This window comes from Labrus bergylta, chromosome 6, assembly GCF_963930695.1.
Source record: "Labrus bergylta chromosome 6, fLabBer1.1, whole genome shotgun sequence".
Lineage (NCBI taxonomy): Eukaryota > Metazoa > Chordata > Actinopteri > Labriformes > Labridae > Labrus > Labrus bergylta.
In genome coordinates this window covers 8,213,231-8,232,478 of record NC_089200.1, presented here as the reverse complement: position 1 = coordinate 8,232,478, position 19,248 = coordinate 8,213,231, and the positions used below count along the sequence as shown (strand labels likewise).

Here is a 19,248-nt window from a genome sequence, read left to right as displayed (position 1 = left end):
ATTTTTACCTCATAAATAAGTTGTCATTTTCACATGTTTCTTCCAGTTAAACCTACAAAAATAATAATAATAATTTCAATGGATTTAGATAGTAAACAAAAATCTTATACATTAACCTCAAACAAAATACACTCAATATTTTCTATATCAAAATTCTACACATACGTATCCATGAAACAGAAATATTCACAAGTGCTCCACATCAGCAGCGTGTTTTTATTATGACTACATGATAGCATGCCTTCATCCTTTATTGTTAAGTTATGTTCTATAAATATTGTTTGAAATACTACCCAGTGACTGGACTTGATTCTTTATAGCCTAATGTAAAATATTTGAAAGGTGATCTAAACATGAACACGGGGACTTTAAGTTAAAGTTTGGTTACAATAAATAGCAGCTTAATAGGTTCAGGATAAATCAAAGGATGACAGACTGAACAATGAAGAGATCATTTACATTCATCAAGACATTCATAATCCATTTGATTTATAATTCTTCAAACGAATCCGAGGCTCTCTGCCAGAGAGAGAGAAGCTGTGATTACCGTGAGCCCATCACATCACCGTCACTGCTACAGAGGCCTGTGAACACGCTCAGCTGATGCCGGTGAGCTCGTGAGTGGGGGGACAGTCCGGTGGACAGCTCGCCGTGATCGTATAGTGGTTAGTACTCTGCGTTGTGGCCGCAGCAACCCCGGTTCGAATCCGGGTCACGGCAGTATTTTGAGGCTTCATTTGTGACACTGGTATTTAACGCGATGAAAGAAAACAGAGAAGAGGTGATATAGAAAGCAACCGGACACCGAAGCTGCTGTTTAGTCAAGTAATATGAACCAGAGAGAGAGAGAGCAAGAGACCATCTGTGTATCTCTGCATTATGATACCTCTGTACACAACAACACACTGACCATAGAGCTCTAAGAAAGACCTTTTCACTTCTTTTTTGGTTTTATTCTTTACATTTTTCTATTTGTTATATGTTGTGAGTTATCTGTAGTCATCTGTAGGCTTTATATAAGAGCTAAGTGACATTTTCAACTTGTGTTTCTTAGTTTCAAGTCAATACTTTATAAAACTGTAATCCTGCTTTGTTAGGGCTAAAATTGCAGTATTGCTTCTTTTACTGAATATATCAATACCTTCCCACCAGTGGAGTGTGCCTGGCATTTTTAATCAAATGATAATGCATATATAGGTTTGAGATGAAAGAAATGAAACAAACAACAACAGCAGCAGCTTGCATGTGTATGGTGTCCTGCTTTCTTCTTGTTGTTCTCCATTCATCCGTCCATTTTCTTCCGCTTATCCGATGTCGGGTCTCCTATGCAGCAGGCGCAGTAAGTCAACCCAGACTTCCCTCTCCCCAGCAACGTTTCCCAGCTCCTCCTGGGGGATTCAGAGGTTTTTCCCAGGCTAGATGGGTTACATAATCCATCCAGCAAACTCTGGTTCTACCTCGGGATCACCTCCCATTTGGGCGTGCCCGGGAAAACCTCCAAAGGTTCTTCACATTGTAAAGTTGCTTCGGCAAATCCAACTTCTATCCAGCTACTGTATCTGGTCTATGTCCATCTATCTGATCTATATCTATTCATCCATCCACTTTCTATCCTCGAGTTGTTGTGTGTTCATCGATCAGGTTTGTTCTCATCCAAACCTTTCGTCTTGGATGTTGTAAACTCAAAATGAATCACACCTCTGTCTCCTCGTAGGTTTACTGCAGTGTGTTAGGCACTGGACTGAGTCAATAGGCCCAGAACAGAACAGCAGTGCTGCTGTGATTTGTAGCGACAGTTTCATAGGCCTGTTGGGGTCGAAGTGAACAATGTGCCCTGTGAGAGAATTTGAAAGAGTTCAGGAGGACTTCGGTCTCCAGGGAGAGCCGGCTGAATACAAACTCATTTAGAAATAAAGAGTCCTCGAGCTGCCAAGTAACAAAGTGACTGATGTGTACTGTAACACAATCCAGGGCCATACAAAGGAAAAGAAACTCACTTATAAAGAAACAGTAGCTCATACTTTGTTGACTTTGTTCTCTAAATGTAATTATTAATGAAAATCCTACAGCTCCTTTCCTCTTTTGGCGGCACCTTCCAGTGCTGAAAAACCCTGCAGTTCCTCGAGTGTCCACTTGAGGCTGGCTGTAGAAGCACATAGTCATTTAATCCTTAATCACAACAAGGCGTGTTGCAGAACTGATTGACAGGTGGGTGTGGTGTAACACTGTGTTTGTCAAGAGGCTTAAAACCCGCCTCATTTCCAGCTCTAAGGCTGTCGTTAGGTTGACTGAAAGTTAGACTGAAACAGGATTTCATGGCAGACATGGTGTGGGAAGCTGAGGTGACCTGCAATTCACAATATGTCCACATGGTGTCACCATGAACTTTTCTTTCACTTCACAGCTGTCTCAGTCTGCAGCAAACAGTAATCATGGAAACACATTGATGTATTTTAAATGCAATAATTCAAGAAGGAAAAAGAAAAGTATTGAAAGTCAATTAAAAAAAAAATTCAAAAGATTGGTTTTCAAAACGTACGCATTTTTTTAAAGTTCTGATATGGTTGGAATGTATTTTCTCAGCAGTTGGTTTATTTAGGGTCAGGACATTTATTGAGTCTCAGGAGAATTGAGCTGTCCAAAATACTTATATCAGTTCAAAATACTGATATAAGATATAGGTTTATCTTAAGAAAGAGTGTAACTCCTCTGGAAATCTCTGGAATCTCTTCAGATCTCTTTGCACAGCACATGTCCACACTAAGGTCAGAATCTGCATTGAGCATAGACTGTAGATATCAATGGACGATGCCTGAGTGACGTCAGCCATCGGTTACCGCAGGGGGCTCTGGAGGCTCATCGGCAGCCGCCGCCATGCTGGAAATCCTGTCTCATCCTCACTTTCAGTCAACCTAATGACAGACTGAGAGCTGGAGCTGAGGAGGGTTGACCTGTCAATCATAATCAGACCTATTTCCTTTTTTGTACCAGGCTGTAAACATGTTAATTTCTACTCTAAAAACTATCTTTTTTTTTTTTTTTTTTTAGCTGTGGTCTGTATGTGACTTCTGGGGTTCCTGGATGTGAATGGCTAATTGATTGAGCAAACAAAACTTAAGAGTCGGCCATTGTTGTAGTTGTCCACCTACTCGAGGGTGGCTATTGACTCATATGCATATGTGAAAAGTCTCCATTTTTAGAGAAACTACATTGCAAGTTGACAAGATGTTGGAGACGGTGCCGTTTTCAAACATTTGCACCCTGGAAACCGTTTTCAAAATTCAAAATGCTGCTGTGGTGTAAACGAATAGCAGCAAAGAGTGATTGTTTCAGCTGAAATCGTTGTCGTGTAAACGCGGCCTCTGGGCACAGACGGACTAGCTGTTAGGTAAGTACAGAGGCTGTAGTCCTCACAGCAGGCACCCCTGGCTCAAATCCGACCTGTGGCTCCTTTTCCTGTCATTCCTCACTCTCTCTTCCCCCCTGATTTCCAACTCTATCTACTGTCCTCTCAAATTAAAGTTATTTTTAAGTTGATCTTCATACTAAAAGTGATGCTGGAGCTTTTTGACCAAACATCTCTAAGGTCATCTCTTTTTCAAACATCTAAGTACTGCAAACATCAGTGCTATTTAATTTAATTAATGGCAGACATTCAACTAATCCTACTGTATGTTTTGAAAATAACTTTTTAACAAGTGAGGAATATTTTCATTTGGTGCCCTTATTTACACATCTGACACAAAGACACAGCATATGGAAGCAATCACAGACTTAGAGGTAGCGTTCAAAAGACAGTCCTCTAATCCAGGCAGGGCTTCGGTTCACAGGTCAGCAAATAAACAGCAAATCCAGAGGGTGAGGCAAAAGGCAGGTGAGAATCATACATGAGGAGCTAAATACAAAATGCTAGAATGAAGGTACAGTAGGAAACACTCCAAACTGGCAACAAGAGGGAAAACACACTGGGATTAAATACAGAGATAATCATGGACCAAAGAGACACAGGTGAGGGTAATCAGGGCGGGGCTGACACACAAGGCAGGAACAAGAGGAGCAGGATGAGAGACAATAAACACAACATAAACCAGGAAATAGATAATAAAAATAGCAAGAAAACACAAGAACATGACCTAATGCTTGTTGGAAACCTTGTCAACATCACAAATAGTCATTTGAAGTCTGTGCACATCACTTGATTTACTGATTGATTAATATATATCTTTGGTTCAATCCTATTAATTAAACAGAAGCAGATGCATAACAAGAAATATGATGAGAAATTATGAAAAGTGTAAACTTTGTGTACATTTTATGGTGTTATTTTGGTTGATAAAAACTTGCAAGTATGACTGATGGAAAGCATGAAAGTAATAAAAATAATTATAAAAAAAAGAAAAAGAAATAATGAAAAGTTAACTTGTACAACATCGACCATTATATTCAACACAAAGCAAACAATGCATGTTAGAAATGGAGAGGGTTTAAAATCATACTTATACTTTTCCGTAAACTACTTCCCAACATCCTAATATTTCCCAGTGTCAGTACCATTAAAAAAAATAAATGAATAAATAAGCAACACAATTTTCCCCTTCTATATTCCCATTTTTATGCTCTTTTTTAATCATAATAAAGTTTGTACCTCACCTAACCTTACAAACACTGCATTGTAAGAGCCTTATATGTCGACAGATTCTCCATTTGGACGTCTTTGTCTTGTGCATCAGAGGCAGATTATGTATATATCTTTGTTTATCCATCCCTGAGTGTGAGCTAATATTTCTCTGTTCCTCTTGTTTTGCATGTTGTTGCACAGCTTCAGGCACAATCAGAATTGTATTGTTGTCATCATTTGTCCCACTGCTTCCCTTCTTCTTCTTCTTCTTCTTCTTCTTCTTCACTGAAACTCTCTGGGGAGAAGTGGATCTACTCCTCTTGTTGTGTGCCCCACATTCTTTAAAAAAATCGCCATTATTAATTCAGCTTTAGAGGCCCTCAAGATGTGTGAGGCTCCGTGTGTGTGCGCATTGATGTGTGTGCATGCAGTCTTTTACACACACACACTCACACGCACATACACAGCTTGCGGTTGCTTGTGGTTGAGCGAGATGCCAGAGAGACTGTCTCCAAGCTGCAGGGCTCCCGCTGACACACTGACCTCACACTTAATGGAGTCGGTACCAGAAGTAAAAGCACAGTTTCACACTGAAACAAGAAGCTGGTGTGTTTCCGATTATTCCACTCAAGTGAGCAAAAAAACGAAAGGTTCAGTTTGAAGAGGTGAATAATAATAGCTTTGTGTGGACGGATGAAAAGATGAGCTTTCATAAATGGCCAGAAGAGTGAAATATTCTCTGATTCATACGTCTGCGGTGAGCCCAAGATTAGCATCGTATTTCTAGCATTTACTACATTTCCGCTATTGCTGCCATAGTCTAGAAGGAAGGGAAAAACGCTCTTTATCTGCTCCAAATCCAACATTTTAAGTTAGGTTTCAGACGCCATGTTTTCCTGTACACAAGCAGAGAAAGTGGCATTAAAGGAAACTGTCGATTTAAGCATCTGTACATGCTCATGCACTAGCACAGGTATGTAAAATCCCCAGCTCCTGCAGCCATGTCTGATGTGTCCTTAGGCAAAACGGCTAACCCGTAGTTGCTAAAGCTGCTTCAGTGGCGGTGTGCGAATGTGTAAATGGGATTAGTTCATGCTGATGGACACTTTACTTGACAGCCTCTACCATCAGTGTGTGAATGTGTAGGTGTGACCTGCGGTGTAAAAGCCCTCTGAGTAGTCAGAAGACTAGAAAAGCGCTACACAAGCTCAAGTAGCATTTACCATTTTACCATCAATTCATGCTAACCAAAAAAAGTAACACAACCCAACATTTTTTGCCAGATTCCTTCCTCACATTTTGACTTATCCACTCCCATCTTTCAGTTAAACAAAGAAACCTCTCTCTAGATTTGAACATTGCTGGAAACATGAAGAACAGAGTCATATTTACTGCTCTTTGTCAGCTCAAATAACAGACGACACATGACCCTAACAAACTGGTTAGTAGTGAATACTTGATAAAAAACGTGACAAATGCAGATGGAAGTGGAATCCAGACTGCGTTATCAGAACAGAGCAATCACAAAGACTGAATGCTAACATACATTTAGTCTTTTTTTCATACACACTAATGCAGATTTGTTACATATGATGCTTTGACTTGATACATAGTCAAACATTTCAGGCCTTGTCACACTGAATTCAGGGTTTTGTACTCTCTGATGATGTGTTTACAAGGATTATACTCCTTAACAAGGATTATAGTCCTTGTAAACCCAAGCATTATGCTCCTTGAAAACACAGAAATCTGTCAACATTAAATGACAGCCAACCATTCATTTTCTAAACCACTCGTTCTGCTCAGTCTTTCAGGTCTCTGACATCTATCCCAGCATGCACTGGGCAGCATTAGCTCTTGACAGGTCACCTCTAACAGTTATAACTTAACCGTATAACCCCACCTCAGGGCAAACATATTATTCAGTCTCACTTGGCTAATACGTATAACACTGCCTGTCTTATGTGGGATTACTGGTATTATGTAGAAATATGACGCATTATCCCAAAGTGTTAAAACTTTGTGTTACAGCTCTCCACAGAATGAGGCTACAATATTGCAGACATTTCTTTTTCTTTGTTGCATGCTGCTGTGAAAGCCTTAAATGCTGTTTTTTTTTTTTGTTTTTTTGTTTTTTTGGGCTTTTAAGTGGAACCACGCTGTTAATGTGCACTGATCTCCAAAAACCCACTTCCTGTGGGGAGCATATGCTTTAAAAGCCAAAGCCCTAATCAACAGATCAACATGTATTTGAAGACCTGGTGGGGATTAGGTTGCTCTCCATCTCTATTTTTTTAAAGAACCTTAAGAGCACACGGGGGTCCCTCTGAGGGTTTTTTATTCAGTAATAACCCTTAGTGTAGAGACAGCAGCTGTTCTCGTCTGACAGCTCACTGTTTGTGCTGTCCTGAGATTAAGGTGGCCATGAGCTTGGGGACTTTTAAAGAAAGTTTTTTTTATCCTTCGAAATACCGCATTTTGGAAACGAAGTATCCAACCGTGGGCTTCGATTAATGTGAACATGTGCTTGAGGCTTAGTCATTTCAAGCTGGGAGACTGTCTCATTTTCTGCTCTCAGATGAGTCACCCATGTGGATTTAAAAAATCAACAAAGTGGCTTAACAAGGGAATTCAATTTATGAATGATGCTTTAATTTGAATTAATAAAGAGGACTGAGATATTATGAGTATAAAAAGAGAGGTTTATTGTATCAGCAACTTTACTTCATCTTTTATCTGACAATTATTTAATTTTACCCCCTCAACTTTAACACAAACATCCACTTTTTATTTCTCACATTTTCCAAAAAGAGTTGTTTGTTAGCTTAAGTGCATTTGAATTATTCTGCGTTTGAATCATTGCAGAAGACCTTACCAACATAAATCCATCACTCAAGTTATTTCTCTTATATGGCACAACGTGGTTACAAGATATATCTTGTCATAATTAACATGTAGAGCAGATCTGTGCCTAGTCTTAGTTTTATTATTTGAAGAGACTAAACCTGAATCTACCAATTAGGAAGCACTTGGCAACAGTGGCTTCCTTGAACAGACAGAAATCTCAGAACCACATCAAAACCGATTACCTGTAACACATAAAGATGAATTATTAATGTGTTCTTTTTATAACAACGGACATAAAGAATACAACATGAAAGGCGTATCAAGAGGAAATTGATAAAAGGGGAAATATCAAAACAAAATGAAGAGTTATCTAGAAAACGTGATGTCTGTGATTGACAGGGACAAGTTATATCACCATGGATACAAGTGAATCAGCTGACATTGATGAATAAACGTCAGAGCAGATCCAGAGATTCCTGGAAGTCCTCCCATTAGTTATTTTCCTTAATATTGTTGTCAAATCAATTTTTTAGTTCAAATAGTTCAGTTTAGTTTCCCTAATATGATTTAGTGTTATCAGTTCACATTTTTATTTTAGTTTTACAGAGAAAAAGAAAGTAAACAGCAGATGCTGAAACTGATCTTTAATATACTCTGAGTCCACTTTAACTTGAGTAAAGGAGGTGATTCAGGTATTCTACTTTTTACCCTTTTTGGACAATAGTTTATTCTCAGGTAAAGAATTCAAGCGCCTTTGCCACCTTTAAAGGACATCTATCAGAGGAATACATTTTACGTGACAAAATGGTAAACAGATTTTGACGTTTTGAACCCATAACACCCAGAATAATTCAGATGCTAAATCATCCCGCTGCAGTGAAATAGCCCTCAGGACACCATTAGCAGCAGCGCTTTGTATATTTCCAAAGAGGATGTGTGAGTGTGAATTACTGCTGCCCCACTTCCCCTCTTCTCCCCAGCCCTGCCTGCGACCACCTTTAGGGAAGGCGCTGCATCTTTCCTCCCAGGGTGACACAGATGGTCTGTGCATTATACAACATGAGAAAACTGCATTAAACATGAAGACATGCACGACTGCGTCTACTGACCGCGTATCATCGAGGTTTACTGGAGACGCTTTTATTCCAGATGCTTGAACAGAAGGTGTGGAGGATGCTCGGTGGTTAAGGATCTCTTTCAGATTACAAACAGCACCTGCAAATTGCCAGTGTACAAGATTTAAATTAAGGGTGAAAATAATTTGATAGGTCAGGCATTAATCCCTTTTCTGTTGCAATTGTTCAGCATCAACATCTTTAAAAGTCACATTTGAATGTTACAGGACCTGCAAGTGGTTAAACACATCCATCCTCTAATAATCTTCTTGAATTTAATTTAAGAAAATATGATTTAACCAACGGGATGTTTGGTCACTTTTAGCATCATCTTTCCTCAGATTTATTATAAATTTAATTATCTGAATAATATCTATCATTAAACAGAGCACTCATTGTATAATATTTTGCTTTATAGAGGTACTATAAGAAGTAATTGATCTTGACCTAAAGCCAATTAAACTGCTTGTAACAAAATGTAGGAAATCAAACTATAAAACTGCATCTGGTCCTTTTAAATTGGAGCTCAATATATTAGATATAAAGATGGAAATTTGGAGATTTCATGATCTTAAAGTTTATGTTGTGCATCAACGAGCAACATTTCTTCACATGAAACTGAAATATCAGGTGGAATACATAAATACAAAAATGAAAGGAGAGGCATCATTTCATTGCTTCTTCATTTTCTTAATATGCATCTTTTATGGCTGCTCTGCAGGTGCTAGCACAAGTGACCACTAGTTGGTAGCCTTGTCCTTTTTATTGTAGTCAGGACAGCGAGACATCACTTCTGCCCTATCTGTAAAAAGCCATACTTTTTGATTCCCATTAAATAGATTGGATTAGAGTTGACTTTCTAGGGTGTAAATGGCCATCTGTCTCATTTGTTTTTTCATCAATCATCTGTAGACATTGTAGGCATTTTGCACAAACAGGTAATTTTTCTCCCTTAGTGTCTAGTTAGTGCTAAAAAAAAAAGTTTCAAAGTTTGCCATGGGATACTAAAAGCAGCATGTTTTAATTAATACACTAAATTTAAAAGTCTCAACTATGGAGGGAAGTTGAAAATGAGCATGCTTTTTTCATTGACACCATGTTAAATTGCAACCCCCTTATCAAATAAAAAACATTCCTAATGTTTACATTGTATTCATAACACAGTCAGTGTTAGCAGAGAATACCTCAAGGCTGCGCCACACCTTAGTTTGCATGTGTCAGACAGGTTGTTCCCATGCGTGTGTGTAGTGTATTTATTAGCGTGTGCAAGGAGGGGGGGGAGTTGGAGGGGAAAGAGGGGGCAGGTACCAGACTTTTTTGGCCCCTCCTCCAATGGAGCCACGGTGCGCCTGTGTTCCAATGGAAACAGGTGGGATCCCCAGACTCCTCCAATCACACCTCTCCCTCCATGGCGGGGGGGTGGAGGAGGGGGGGGGGGGGAGAGACTCCGGGGGCAGGAGGCTGGACCAGACCGACCAACTTCCACACCCACCACAGGAAAAGTCGGGAAAATACATCTGTCCGCGCGCATGACGCTGTTCCGTGTATCCTGTGTGTGTTTGTCAAACTGTTACGGTGAATATCAGGAGGGCGGTAATCCACCGGAGCGCTTGCGGAGTACTTGCCGCCACTTGGCCGCTGTTGAGGACGGTGTAGCTGGGTTTGCAAAAGCTGGGACGTTTCGCAGCGATGGAGAGAACGCACTAACCGGATTTTGAAATTGTGTTTTTTTTTTTTTTTCCTGGATTATCCATTTTTTCTTTCTTTTTATTTTTTTAAACCGACCCGGGTTGCTTTCGGTTTATATTTTTCATTGTAGTGTGGAGTAAGGACATACTTTGAAAATGCCTGCGAAAACCAAGTACAACCTCGTTGATGATGGGCATGATTTGAGGATCCCGTTGCACAACGAGGAAGCGTTCCAGCATGGGATCAACTTCGAGGCAAAGGTAAACCACAAGCAACTCGAAAGTGTCGATACCAAATACGAGAGTGTGGTGTGTTTCCAAGTGTTGTCTTCTGTGGGAAACCTGTCTAAAACAACCACACGTTTCACTCTGTACCAAAGGGTATCTAAAGGTGTTCATCATGGATTAATTATCTGACCAAACGTTAATTAAGCCGACTTTTTGGGCACTTTACGCACTGACTACTTAGTTACGCACTAAGCTTGTTATTGACTCCTAAACAGTTTTGGTAAATGAAATAAAGTGAAAACAAACTATTGCTTAATTAATGTATCATACCTGTCAACAGTATATCGGCAGCCTGGACGTGACGCGGCCGAGCAGCCGAGTGGAGATTGTGGCTGCGATGAGAAGAATACGGGTAAGTGGAGCCGCTTGGCAAAACTCCCTTTCTAATTTAGCGTTTTTTTCCTTTTTCTTACTTAATGGTCACTGAGCATGATTTGTGGAGGACGACATGATGTGTTTTAGCACACCTGTGGTCTGCTGCTTCATTCGGCATATGTTCTACTGACTTAACAGCAACTTTAGACACTTAAAATATCAACTTTTCAACATGATTTTACAGGATATATGATGGGAGGCTGTGGGCGGGGAGAAAGTTTTATACAGTGAGTTTGGTTTGCATTTTCAGTGCCGAATTGAAGAGAATACCTTGATTGTTTAATTTAAATCTTACTTTTTGTTTACATTGCAAGATTCCCCTTCTTAATTATGAGATAGGCGTATCTGTATGATAATATTTAACTGCATGATAGTTGGACCTGGGTGACATTTCCAACTGAAGCTCCAGAAAACATGGCTCAGCAAATCATCGAAATGAGGCAATAACTAGTGTGAAACCGATGATTTGACACACCAACTACCGTGTTATCATTTACATACACTGTACGGTGTCAGTGCTAGATGTAAGATCACGTTGACAGCAGACTTTGTAGTGCCTGGGACTTGTCTTGCCTGGCTGGAGGTTTGGGTCTCCCATGTGCTCCATCACTGCTCTGAAGTTTCCTTTGAAGCAGTGCACTGGAGTGTGAGCCCCCTCCTCCCCTTCCCTCTCTTTTTTTCTGCTGCGTAAATTTAAGATTTACAGCTTTTTCAGCCACAGAAAGTCGACTTAATCTTAATCAGTGTGTCTGCCGGCTTGGCAGCAGTTGGCTTAACAACCTAATACAACTTTGTGCCAGTGGTGTAGAGGTATTTGAGGATTATAGTGATGAACTGGTAGGTGTGCTTGGATTTATAGATGATTCCTACAAAACACACACACACACACACACACAAACACACACACAAAGAGAGAGAGAGCTACAGGAAACAAAAGGCATCCAAATTGTTTTGTATTGTATTACCTAATTATTTTAAAGAAGGTTGAGAGCGACAGACCAGCAATTCACTTTTCCTGACATTTTAACTCACCACAACTTTCTATGAATCAACTGGAGGCAAGGCCAGTCTGTGCCAGTCTTTATCTGCATGCACTCACACTCTCTCTCACAAACACACACACACACACACACACACACACACACACACAGCCAAGCATAAGGTGCAAAATGTTCTTCTTGCTCTTTTCAGAGGAGTGACCCGGTCCTATAAAGTGGACCTCCCAGTGTGCTGCCATGGCAGCTGTTGTTGTTGGCAGGAAAACAGACTTTGGTTTGGCTCCTTGCAGTGTGAAAATGGTTTGACACCGGTTTAACAACACAATAGAGGGAAACCACAGGTATCCAACATGGAGGAGAGGTCACACTGGAAGGCATGAGCCTGCTGAAATATAGCAGGCCAACCCAACGGGAACTAAAAGGTTCCCTTGTTTTGGCATTTGCACTTTAGTTTGCGTATTTGAATTGGAGAAGTAGTCATTTTGAATTGTTGGATATCGGATTAAATATCGTGTGTATTATCATGTTACATTGAAGAGTGAGGACAACCAAATACTGTACTCATGAGCCATTTTCACACATGCACTACATATGCAATATCAAGTTAATTTCAGGAGGACTGATTGTATTCATCTTCGCAGCAGTCACAGTATTTAAACATCACTCCCCTCAAAACATACTCGGGGTCTGGCAGGAGAAACTCCGGGTGACTATCACACATTCAGCTCCTCCTTCAAATATCAGAAGTTTTTCAGGAGTTTTCTGAAAGTGTTAAAGCCCTATTGCTGTCAAAATGATTAAAGCAATTCATTTTATTTTATCTATAAATCCAGGTTTAACAATCCAATTTGTTCCAGTTTGACAAAAACAAACAAACTTTTCACTTTATCCAAGAAAGTGATTATTATACTTATTTAGCTCCTCTGTTATTTCTACCATTGTCTTTTCAAATCATACAGGACACGCAGGCTCTGCATGCACTGAGGTCAGTCCTGTGTCTTCAAGTGAGGGGCTGCACTGTTATGACATTACAGAGACTTTTGTTGCATATTGGGTGACGCGAAAAAACTGATGAGTTTTGGGTTTGCGTCAAGCGACAAAAAAAAATGCCAGCATGATATGTCGCATGTCATAAGATAGAGAGTGCATGCCCGATGCAATATTGAACATTAAGATTCTCATAGTGTGCGGGCCTGTGAAGCTGCTCCAGAAAGATTTGTTGCCAAATCATATTTAAGACGGAAATCAGTGGCTTCTGCTCTGTCAAATGAGCAGGAAAAAGAAAACATGAAAACAATGTCACTGCTGACAGATTATGCAGAGGAAAACATGACAGTTTTGACAACTTAATTCCTAAACTTCTTCACTTTAAAACAAGTCAACCCTGACACCGCCTGAGGCTACAACAAACACCCTCTTTCCTCAACTCTAAAATAAGTACTTCAGGTACAATGAAACAACGACGCACTCATGCTTGTTTGTGCTTTTGTCTAACTTTTGTCTCCTCGCAGAGTTTCTGAGAGAAAGTTTCGTAAAACGATGCTCCCTGCAGCGCCTGCTCTCTCTCTCTCTTTCTCTCTCTCCCTCTCCCTCTAAGATTCCTATCTGCCTCTCTTTCTGCACAGTCAGTCAGAACTATGCAGGTTGCCAGGCACCCAGTTGATGTATGGTGTCATTGTTCGCTGTGTGCATGAGTCACCTGTAGGCCACGAGTTGATAACAAAGTAATGACACAGCAACGTAGGGAAGTATGTCACCTAGAGTGCAGCGACATGTGCAGCACTGCAGGAGTTGTTTATACACTAATTTGTTGTCACATTATGCACGAACACACACATATTCTGATACACACAGACAAACACACAGCTTTTGTGCTGTGCATGTTTTTATAGAATGATAGAGAGGAAAAACGATTCAGTCTTCACTTTGGTGAAACTCCCCCGCTGGTTGAAAAGTGTATTGATTCAAAAGTGTTGTTTACATCGGGTATAGTTCTTGCTTCTGTGTAGGATTGCAACTTATACACACTGCAACTCATATTGATTTAAAACCTCAACATTTTTTAACATTACATCATCAGGCTATTGACCTTTTATTGGTCTGAATGCATGCACCGCCATACTCAACGCTTCTGAAGTGACATCTCGTCTTCTGACACCGACTGGCCCTGATCCACGTTTAGTTTGATTAAAATGATTCTTTGTCCAGTTCCAAGAGATAACCGTTTCCCTCTTTGAGTGTTCTCCATCTTTGTAAATATGCAGCTATATAATGTTAAACCCTCTGACATGTATGGAATGAGCCTCACAAAGAGGGAACAGCTACTTTGCAGCCATCTAATCCCACGTTTTTTTCTCACTCTCAGATGAACATGCTCTTAAATGAAAAGGTCCTCTTCATTTACATGTTTTATAATAACCATCATCTGGCCTTCGTCTGATAGGGGCTTATCTGGTTAAAAGAAGAGGAGACCTTTAGAGCGAATTAAAAGGATTAATTTCTCATTAATCTGTCTGTGCTGGGTTAACTGACCGTAGGAAGATTGAGACGCAGCATGGCACGAGGAGATTAGACGTGTCTGAGGATTCGTCTGAGGGGAACGAGAGGGCACGGGCGGACGTGCTGGAGAGAGGAGAGTAAAGACATTAAATCATTTGTTCTTCTCCTCAGCTTCCTGGTTGAACTTGTGCGGACCGGCATCTTTTCAACTTTAAGTAACTGGTGGTAAACCCCAGTCCCCCCCACCCCCCTCCCATCGAACAATGTTCATTAACCTGGGTTTCAATGTAGCCCGTACTTTAGTGCCTTGTTATCCTCTTAATGTTGGAGCTGTTTGGTCAACAGTCAAGCGGCAGTATTTTTGCATCTTTGAAGCCGAGCCGGGGCGACGGGCAAAACAGCCCCTTATGATGTGTGCTTAAACACATATGAACCAAGTAGTTAATGTTCGAAAGTTTAATATAGAGAGAAGTTGAACTGTATCGATCACTTTAATGACGTTGCAACCAGTGTGACTGCTTTGGCTATTTTCTGATTTTAAAAAAAAAAATCACTTTTTTTTAATTGATTTCTTCAAGGAAACGTCCACATACATGTTGTACTGATATGACCTATACTGTCAGATCAATTGCAATCTCCTTCTAATTAGTGCAGCTGGAGTTAACCTGTCTCGACATGATTGACATTAACAAGACTCAGAAGCTCAACCCCTGTCCAATTAATCCACCCTGATTAACACGTGCAGAGATGGCTGAAATGGAAAAAAAAAAAGGAAGGCCTGCTCACTCCTATCGTCGGTTGAATGCACCTTTTCTTTCTTTACTTTATCATGAATGCATTATCTCCCACACACTGCTCTGTCATACTCTGCAGCCTTCGATCCACAACAAGGGCACGAGTTAGAACTCTTGGTGTTGTAGTTTTAAATAATGAAACCGGTTTTCATGATTTCATCCTATATGAAAAAATGAATGACATGCAGACATTTAAAACCAATTCCTCTTAAACTCTCTGCAGAGTGGCTCCGTTTATTTTAAACGGTAGAAAAACTCTTTGAAGCTCCAGATTTGACTGGGAAATGTATCCGAAAGCCACAATTCATGAGGCCAAACGCTATATGGGAACTCAGCCAGTCGCAGTTTATTAACAGCTTAGCAAACTTGGCTGCCATTCGCCGTACATGCCTGTTTTTTTTTTTTTTTCTTTTTCCCCCTCGCTCACCGCAGCGACAGCAGAGCGACGGCGCTGTGTGTTCAACACATCAGAGGAACAGACGAGGCTGAATCTCTCTCTGAGGAATAACACTGTCATGTCATGTTAGGTCAGAGGGAAACACACTCATGTGGCTCTCAGTCTGCTGCTGTCTGCACCTGTCATCTGCCTCACACACACACACACACACACACACACACACACACACACACACACACCTCTGGATTTATCTAATCACATTATACACCTGGAGATCGAGTGGCTGCAGGAAAAGGAGTGAAGAGCTTGAGAAACTTTCACATTGCACTTAGTGTCATTATTTTTGTACTGGCCTTCTGAACCTCTCTGTCGTTCCCTCTCTCAGTGGATGGTACTTTGACTGAAGGTGCCCTTCACTCACCACTGGAAAACTTTTCACCCCCTGAATCGCGCCCTCTTCACAGACACCATTCAACATTGGCTCTTTGTGCTCAGAATAAGTTTTGACCAATTTCATGAAACTCTAGAAAGATGAAAATGGCTTTTGAAGAGCAGTTTTTGGGACTGATTTAAAGCTGCCATCATCAATTTGTGATTTTGTCGACTATAAGAGTTAATCGTAAAGAGAATTGATTTAAGAGATGTTTTAGAAAGGACAGTAATCCTAATTCTGTGATTCCAGCGATTTAATGTTTTAAACTAGACATTGTACAACACTATATATTTAGCTTTCTTTTTTTTTTTTTAAACCTTCAAATGAGTGATTAGCTGTTTGAGCTGTAAAGGGTCGAGAAAAGTAAAAAAAAAATGTTCATCGGGAATAATACATTTAGAGCAAGCGGCAACCTCCGGTCTTGAAAAATTAAGCCATACACTGTTTTTACAGCATAAATAAACATGTTTAAAGCCTGGTACCAAATATGATATTGGTCTGATTTGTTATTATCATCACAGGCAGACACTGTACTATTTTTGAATAACTTTGTTTTGATTTTATGTACAATACGTGTTATCCATTGTTAGGCATGTAGCTGATTGACAGGTTGGCGCGATATAACGGTTCGTCAAGTGGCTTAAAACCGGCCACACATTTCTTTAACAGAACTGCTATATCTATTTTGTATTACGTGTTGAAGAACCACAGTTTTCACGTTGCATATCACCTACCGTCAACTCCACAACTTGCACAAGGCAACAGGAGTATATTTCTCTCCCCGACTGGTCGGCAAAAAGCCTCTGACACACACACACACACACACACACACACACATATCTTGACTCTCGCTCTGTGTGGGCTGTTACAGAAACTGTACAGCAAAGAGCTGTTTATGTAAAAACAGACAAAGTCTGTGGAGGAAAGGTCACCTCTGCTGTTGGAAAATCTTTGTACATTATGACCTCATCAAAAGATTCTGGAAATAAATCTGTTATTCTTCAAAATTGTTATCTTTTGAGGTGATGCATTTACTGCCCTATGCTACTGACATGTGAGTCACCCTGTCCTGCCTTATTCAGATATTGTCCCTTGGAATGTTAAAAACAGGGAGGACAGTCTTTCAGTGGCACCTCGTTGTGGAAACCAGACAGCAGGAGCCTCTTCTAAAGCTACATAAAATCACATCTGTCAGACACGAAGGATGGACCAGAGGCCTGATGAGAATCAGCACCTGAAAGGGGGTCTGCTTGTGGAGCACCTGTGAATGACATGGAAATGTGCATTTCAGTAAATAACCCCGTTCTGATGCATAAATACAGAAAACAGTGATTGAAGTCTCTTTGTCTTGAAGGGGGGGAGATGCTCTCAGCGTCTCTTCCTCTGCATTACACTTGATGTTTATCCTCATTCCTGCTGTTTTGAAGTAGTTAAAGATTCAGGCTACACTCTTCCTGTAGACGCAGGATATCTTTGAAGAGACTTTCTTTGTCCTCCTGAGCTCAGAGATATTGTTTAAAGTTCTATATCCTCACCTAAAGGTCACAGTTGAAAGTTCAAAAAGGGAGCTAATAATGACCCATGCATGCCTCCCTCACTCCTGCTTCTCATTTTCTGCACTTGAGGCTTTCGGATTGTTGGATCAATTGAGCATGATGGCTATTTTTGTGGAGATAATGTGAATGTGTTCTTCAGCAGCTGCCCAGCGCCACGTTTATCTCCACTGTGGACACTTTCTCCCAGGCTGCCTCGCCGTTAGCAAAGAAGGCTGGCGGTAAATCCCACTTAAGTGGTGTGTTCTCAAGACGTAGCTAATGCTTAACTAGCTTTATTGTTCAGCGGATTGTAAATAGATGGTGGACTGCTGACATGCTGGCAGCCTGATAAGAGAGTGAGTCACTCTTTCAAATCCTGTAAACTCTCCCGTTGAATAAGCTAGCTCTTACAAGATGAATTTAAAGACATGTATGGCTAACTGAAAATCTTTAGTACCTCCGTTGTTTACATGAAGATGATTTATTGAACCAGATATAGCTGGAGGCAACCTCGCATGCCACTGACAATAAGCAGCAATGCCTTCATTAAAATGCAGTTAAAACACTTAATCAAAAAAAAAAACGGCCAGCCACATTGTCTACCATCTTTTTTTTGGCCCAGGTCACAGTGTCAGAAACAGAATGATATTCAGAAATACTCATTTGATGGGGCGCTGGTGGCCTAGTGGTGAGTGTGCAAAAACAGCACTAAGGCATGGTTGCCCCCAGCAACCAGAGAGCTTCCCATGCTAGATCTGACAGAAGCATTCCCCTGTGTGGTCTTAGCCTACCTTTGGTTCTCCATCCAGACCTTACTGGTCATTAAAGATAACTGGGTTTAATACATACATATGGGTCCAGAAAATTAGTGCTCTAAAGAGTTTTGTGTGAGAGGTTATGGCCACGTTTGACTCCTGGTTGGTTGATCAACCTGAGAGTTTGGAGCGTCACGTTCAGGCTCCTTTGCGGTGATCAACGTGGTTACATCATTCTATGCTAACATGTTAGCTCACACCCTCAGGGTCAGAAAATGTTTTCAGCAACTTTGTTATATCAGAAGGTTTTCAGTCTGAATATCAGGTTACTTTGATCATTGTTAAAAGTATTTTTGGTATGCTGTCTCAAACCACTTGTATGTCTACATGTATTTGCCTCCTGCTTGGTTTCCACAGTGAATATCATTTCTCTTCTGATTGGCCCCCGTCTCTGCAGCTTTACTCTCTACATCTTACCCTCTATTCACGTCTCCCTTATCCCACCTTTTCTCCCCTTTTCATCACCTTTTTACTCCATCCTCCTCTTTGTAGGTCTTCGACAATGCCCGACCCCTCTCCCCTCTCCACCCCCACACCACCACCACGACGCCGCCCTCTTCCTCAGAACAATCTGTTAAAGCCCTCACATTGTCCTGCCCTTCATCACAGGCCGAGCAAACACATCGGCTGCCCTCCTCTTTCCCAGAAAGGGGGCTTAGTCAGCACCCGCTCTAACTAATGGAGACACAGACATAATGCCCCCCCCCCCTCTAATAGTTAACTTCTGCTGTGGCTTTGTAATATATCTCATCCTGCAGAACCTTCTTAACATTTCAATTCTGAGAAATTGAATTCACTTGGGCATAAATATCCAAGAACTAGATCTTCCAGGAAGAGAGATTTAAC

The 19,248-nt window shown here is 40.7% G+C and overlaps 1 protein-coding gene and 1 non-coding gene across 2 annotated transcripts in view; both read left to right on the top strand.

Annotated features, from left to right (window-relative positions):
* The first annotated feature begins 648 nt into the window (after window positions 1-648).
* On the top strand, window positions 649-720 carry trnah-gug (transfer RNA histidin (anticodon GUG)). Its single transcript has one exon. It is a non-coding gene; the product is annotated as a tRNA-His (tRNA).
* A 9,316-nt stretch (window positions 721-10,036) lies between these two features.
* Window positions 10,037-19,248, top strand: part of nos1apa (nitric oxide synthase 1 (neuronal) adaptor protein a) — a 187,375-nt gene continuing 178,163 nt past the window's right edge. Inside the window, exons 1-2 of the mRNA XM_065955664.1 lie at window positions 10,037-10,529; window positions 10,837-10,908. Coding sequence (XP_065811736.1) covers window positions 10,425-10,529; window positions 10,837-10,908 — 177 coding nt within the window. The 5' untranslated portion in view covers window positions 10,037-10,424. The remainder of the gene's footprint in view (window positions 10,530-10,836; window positions 10,909-19,248) is intronic.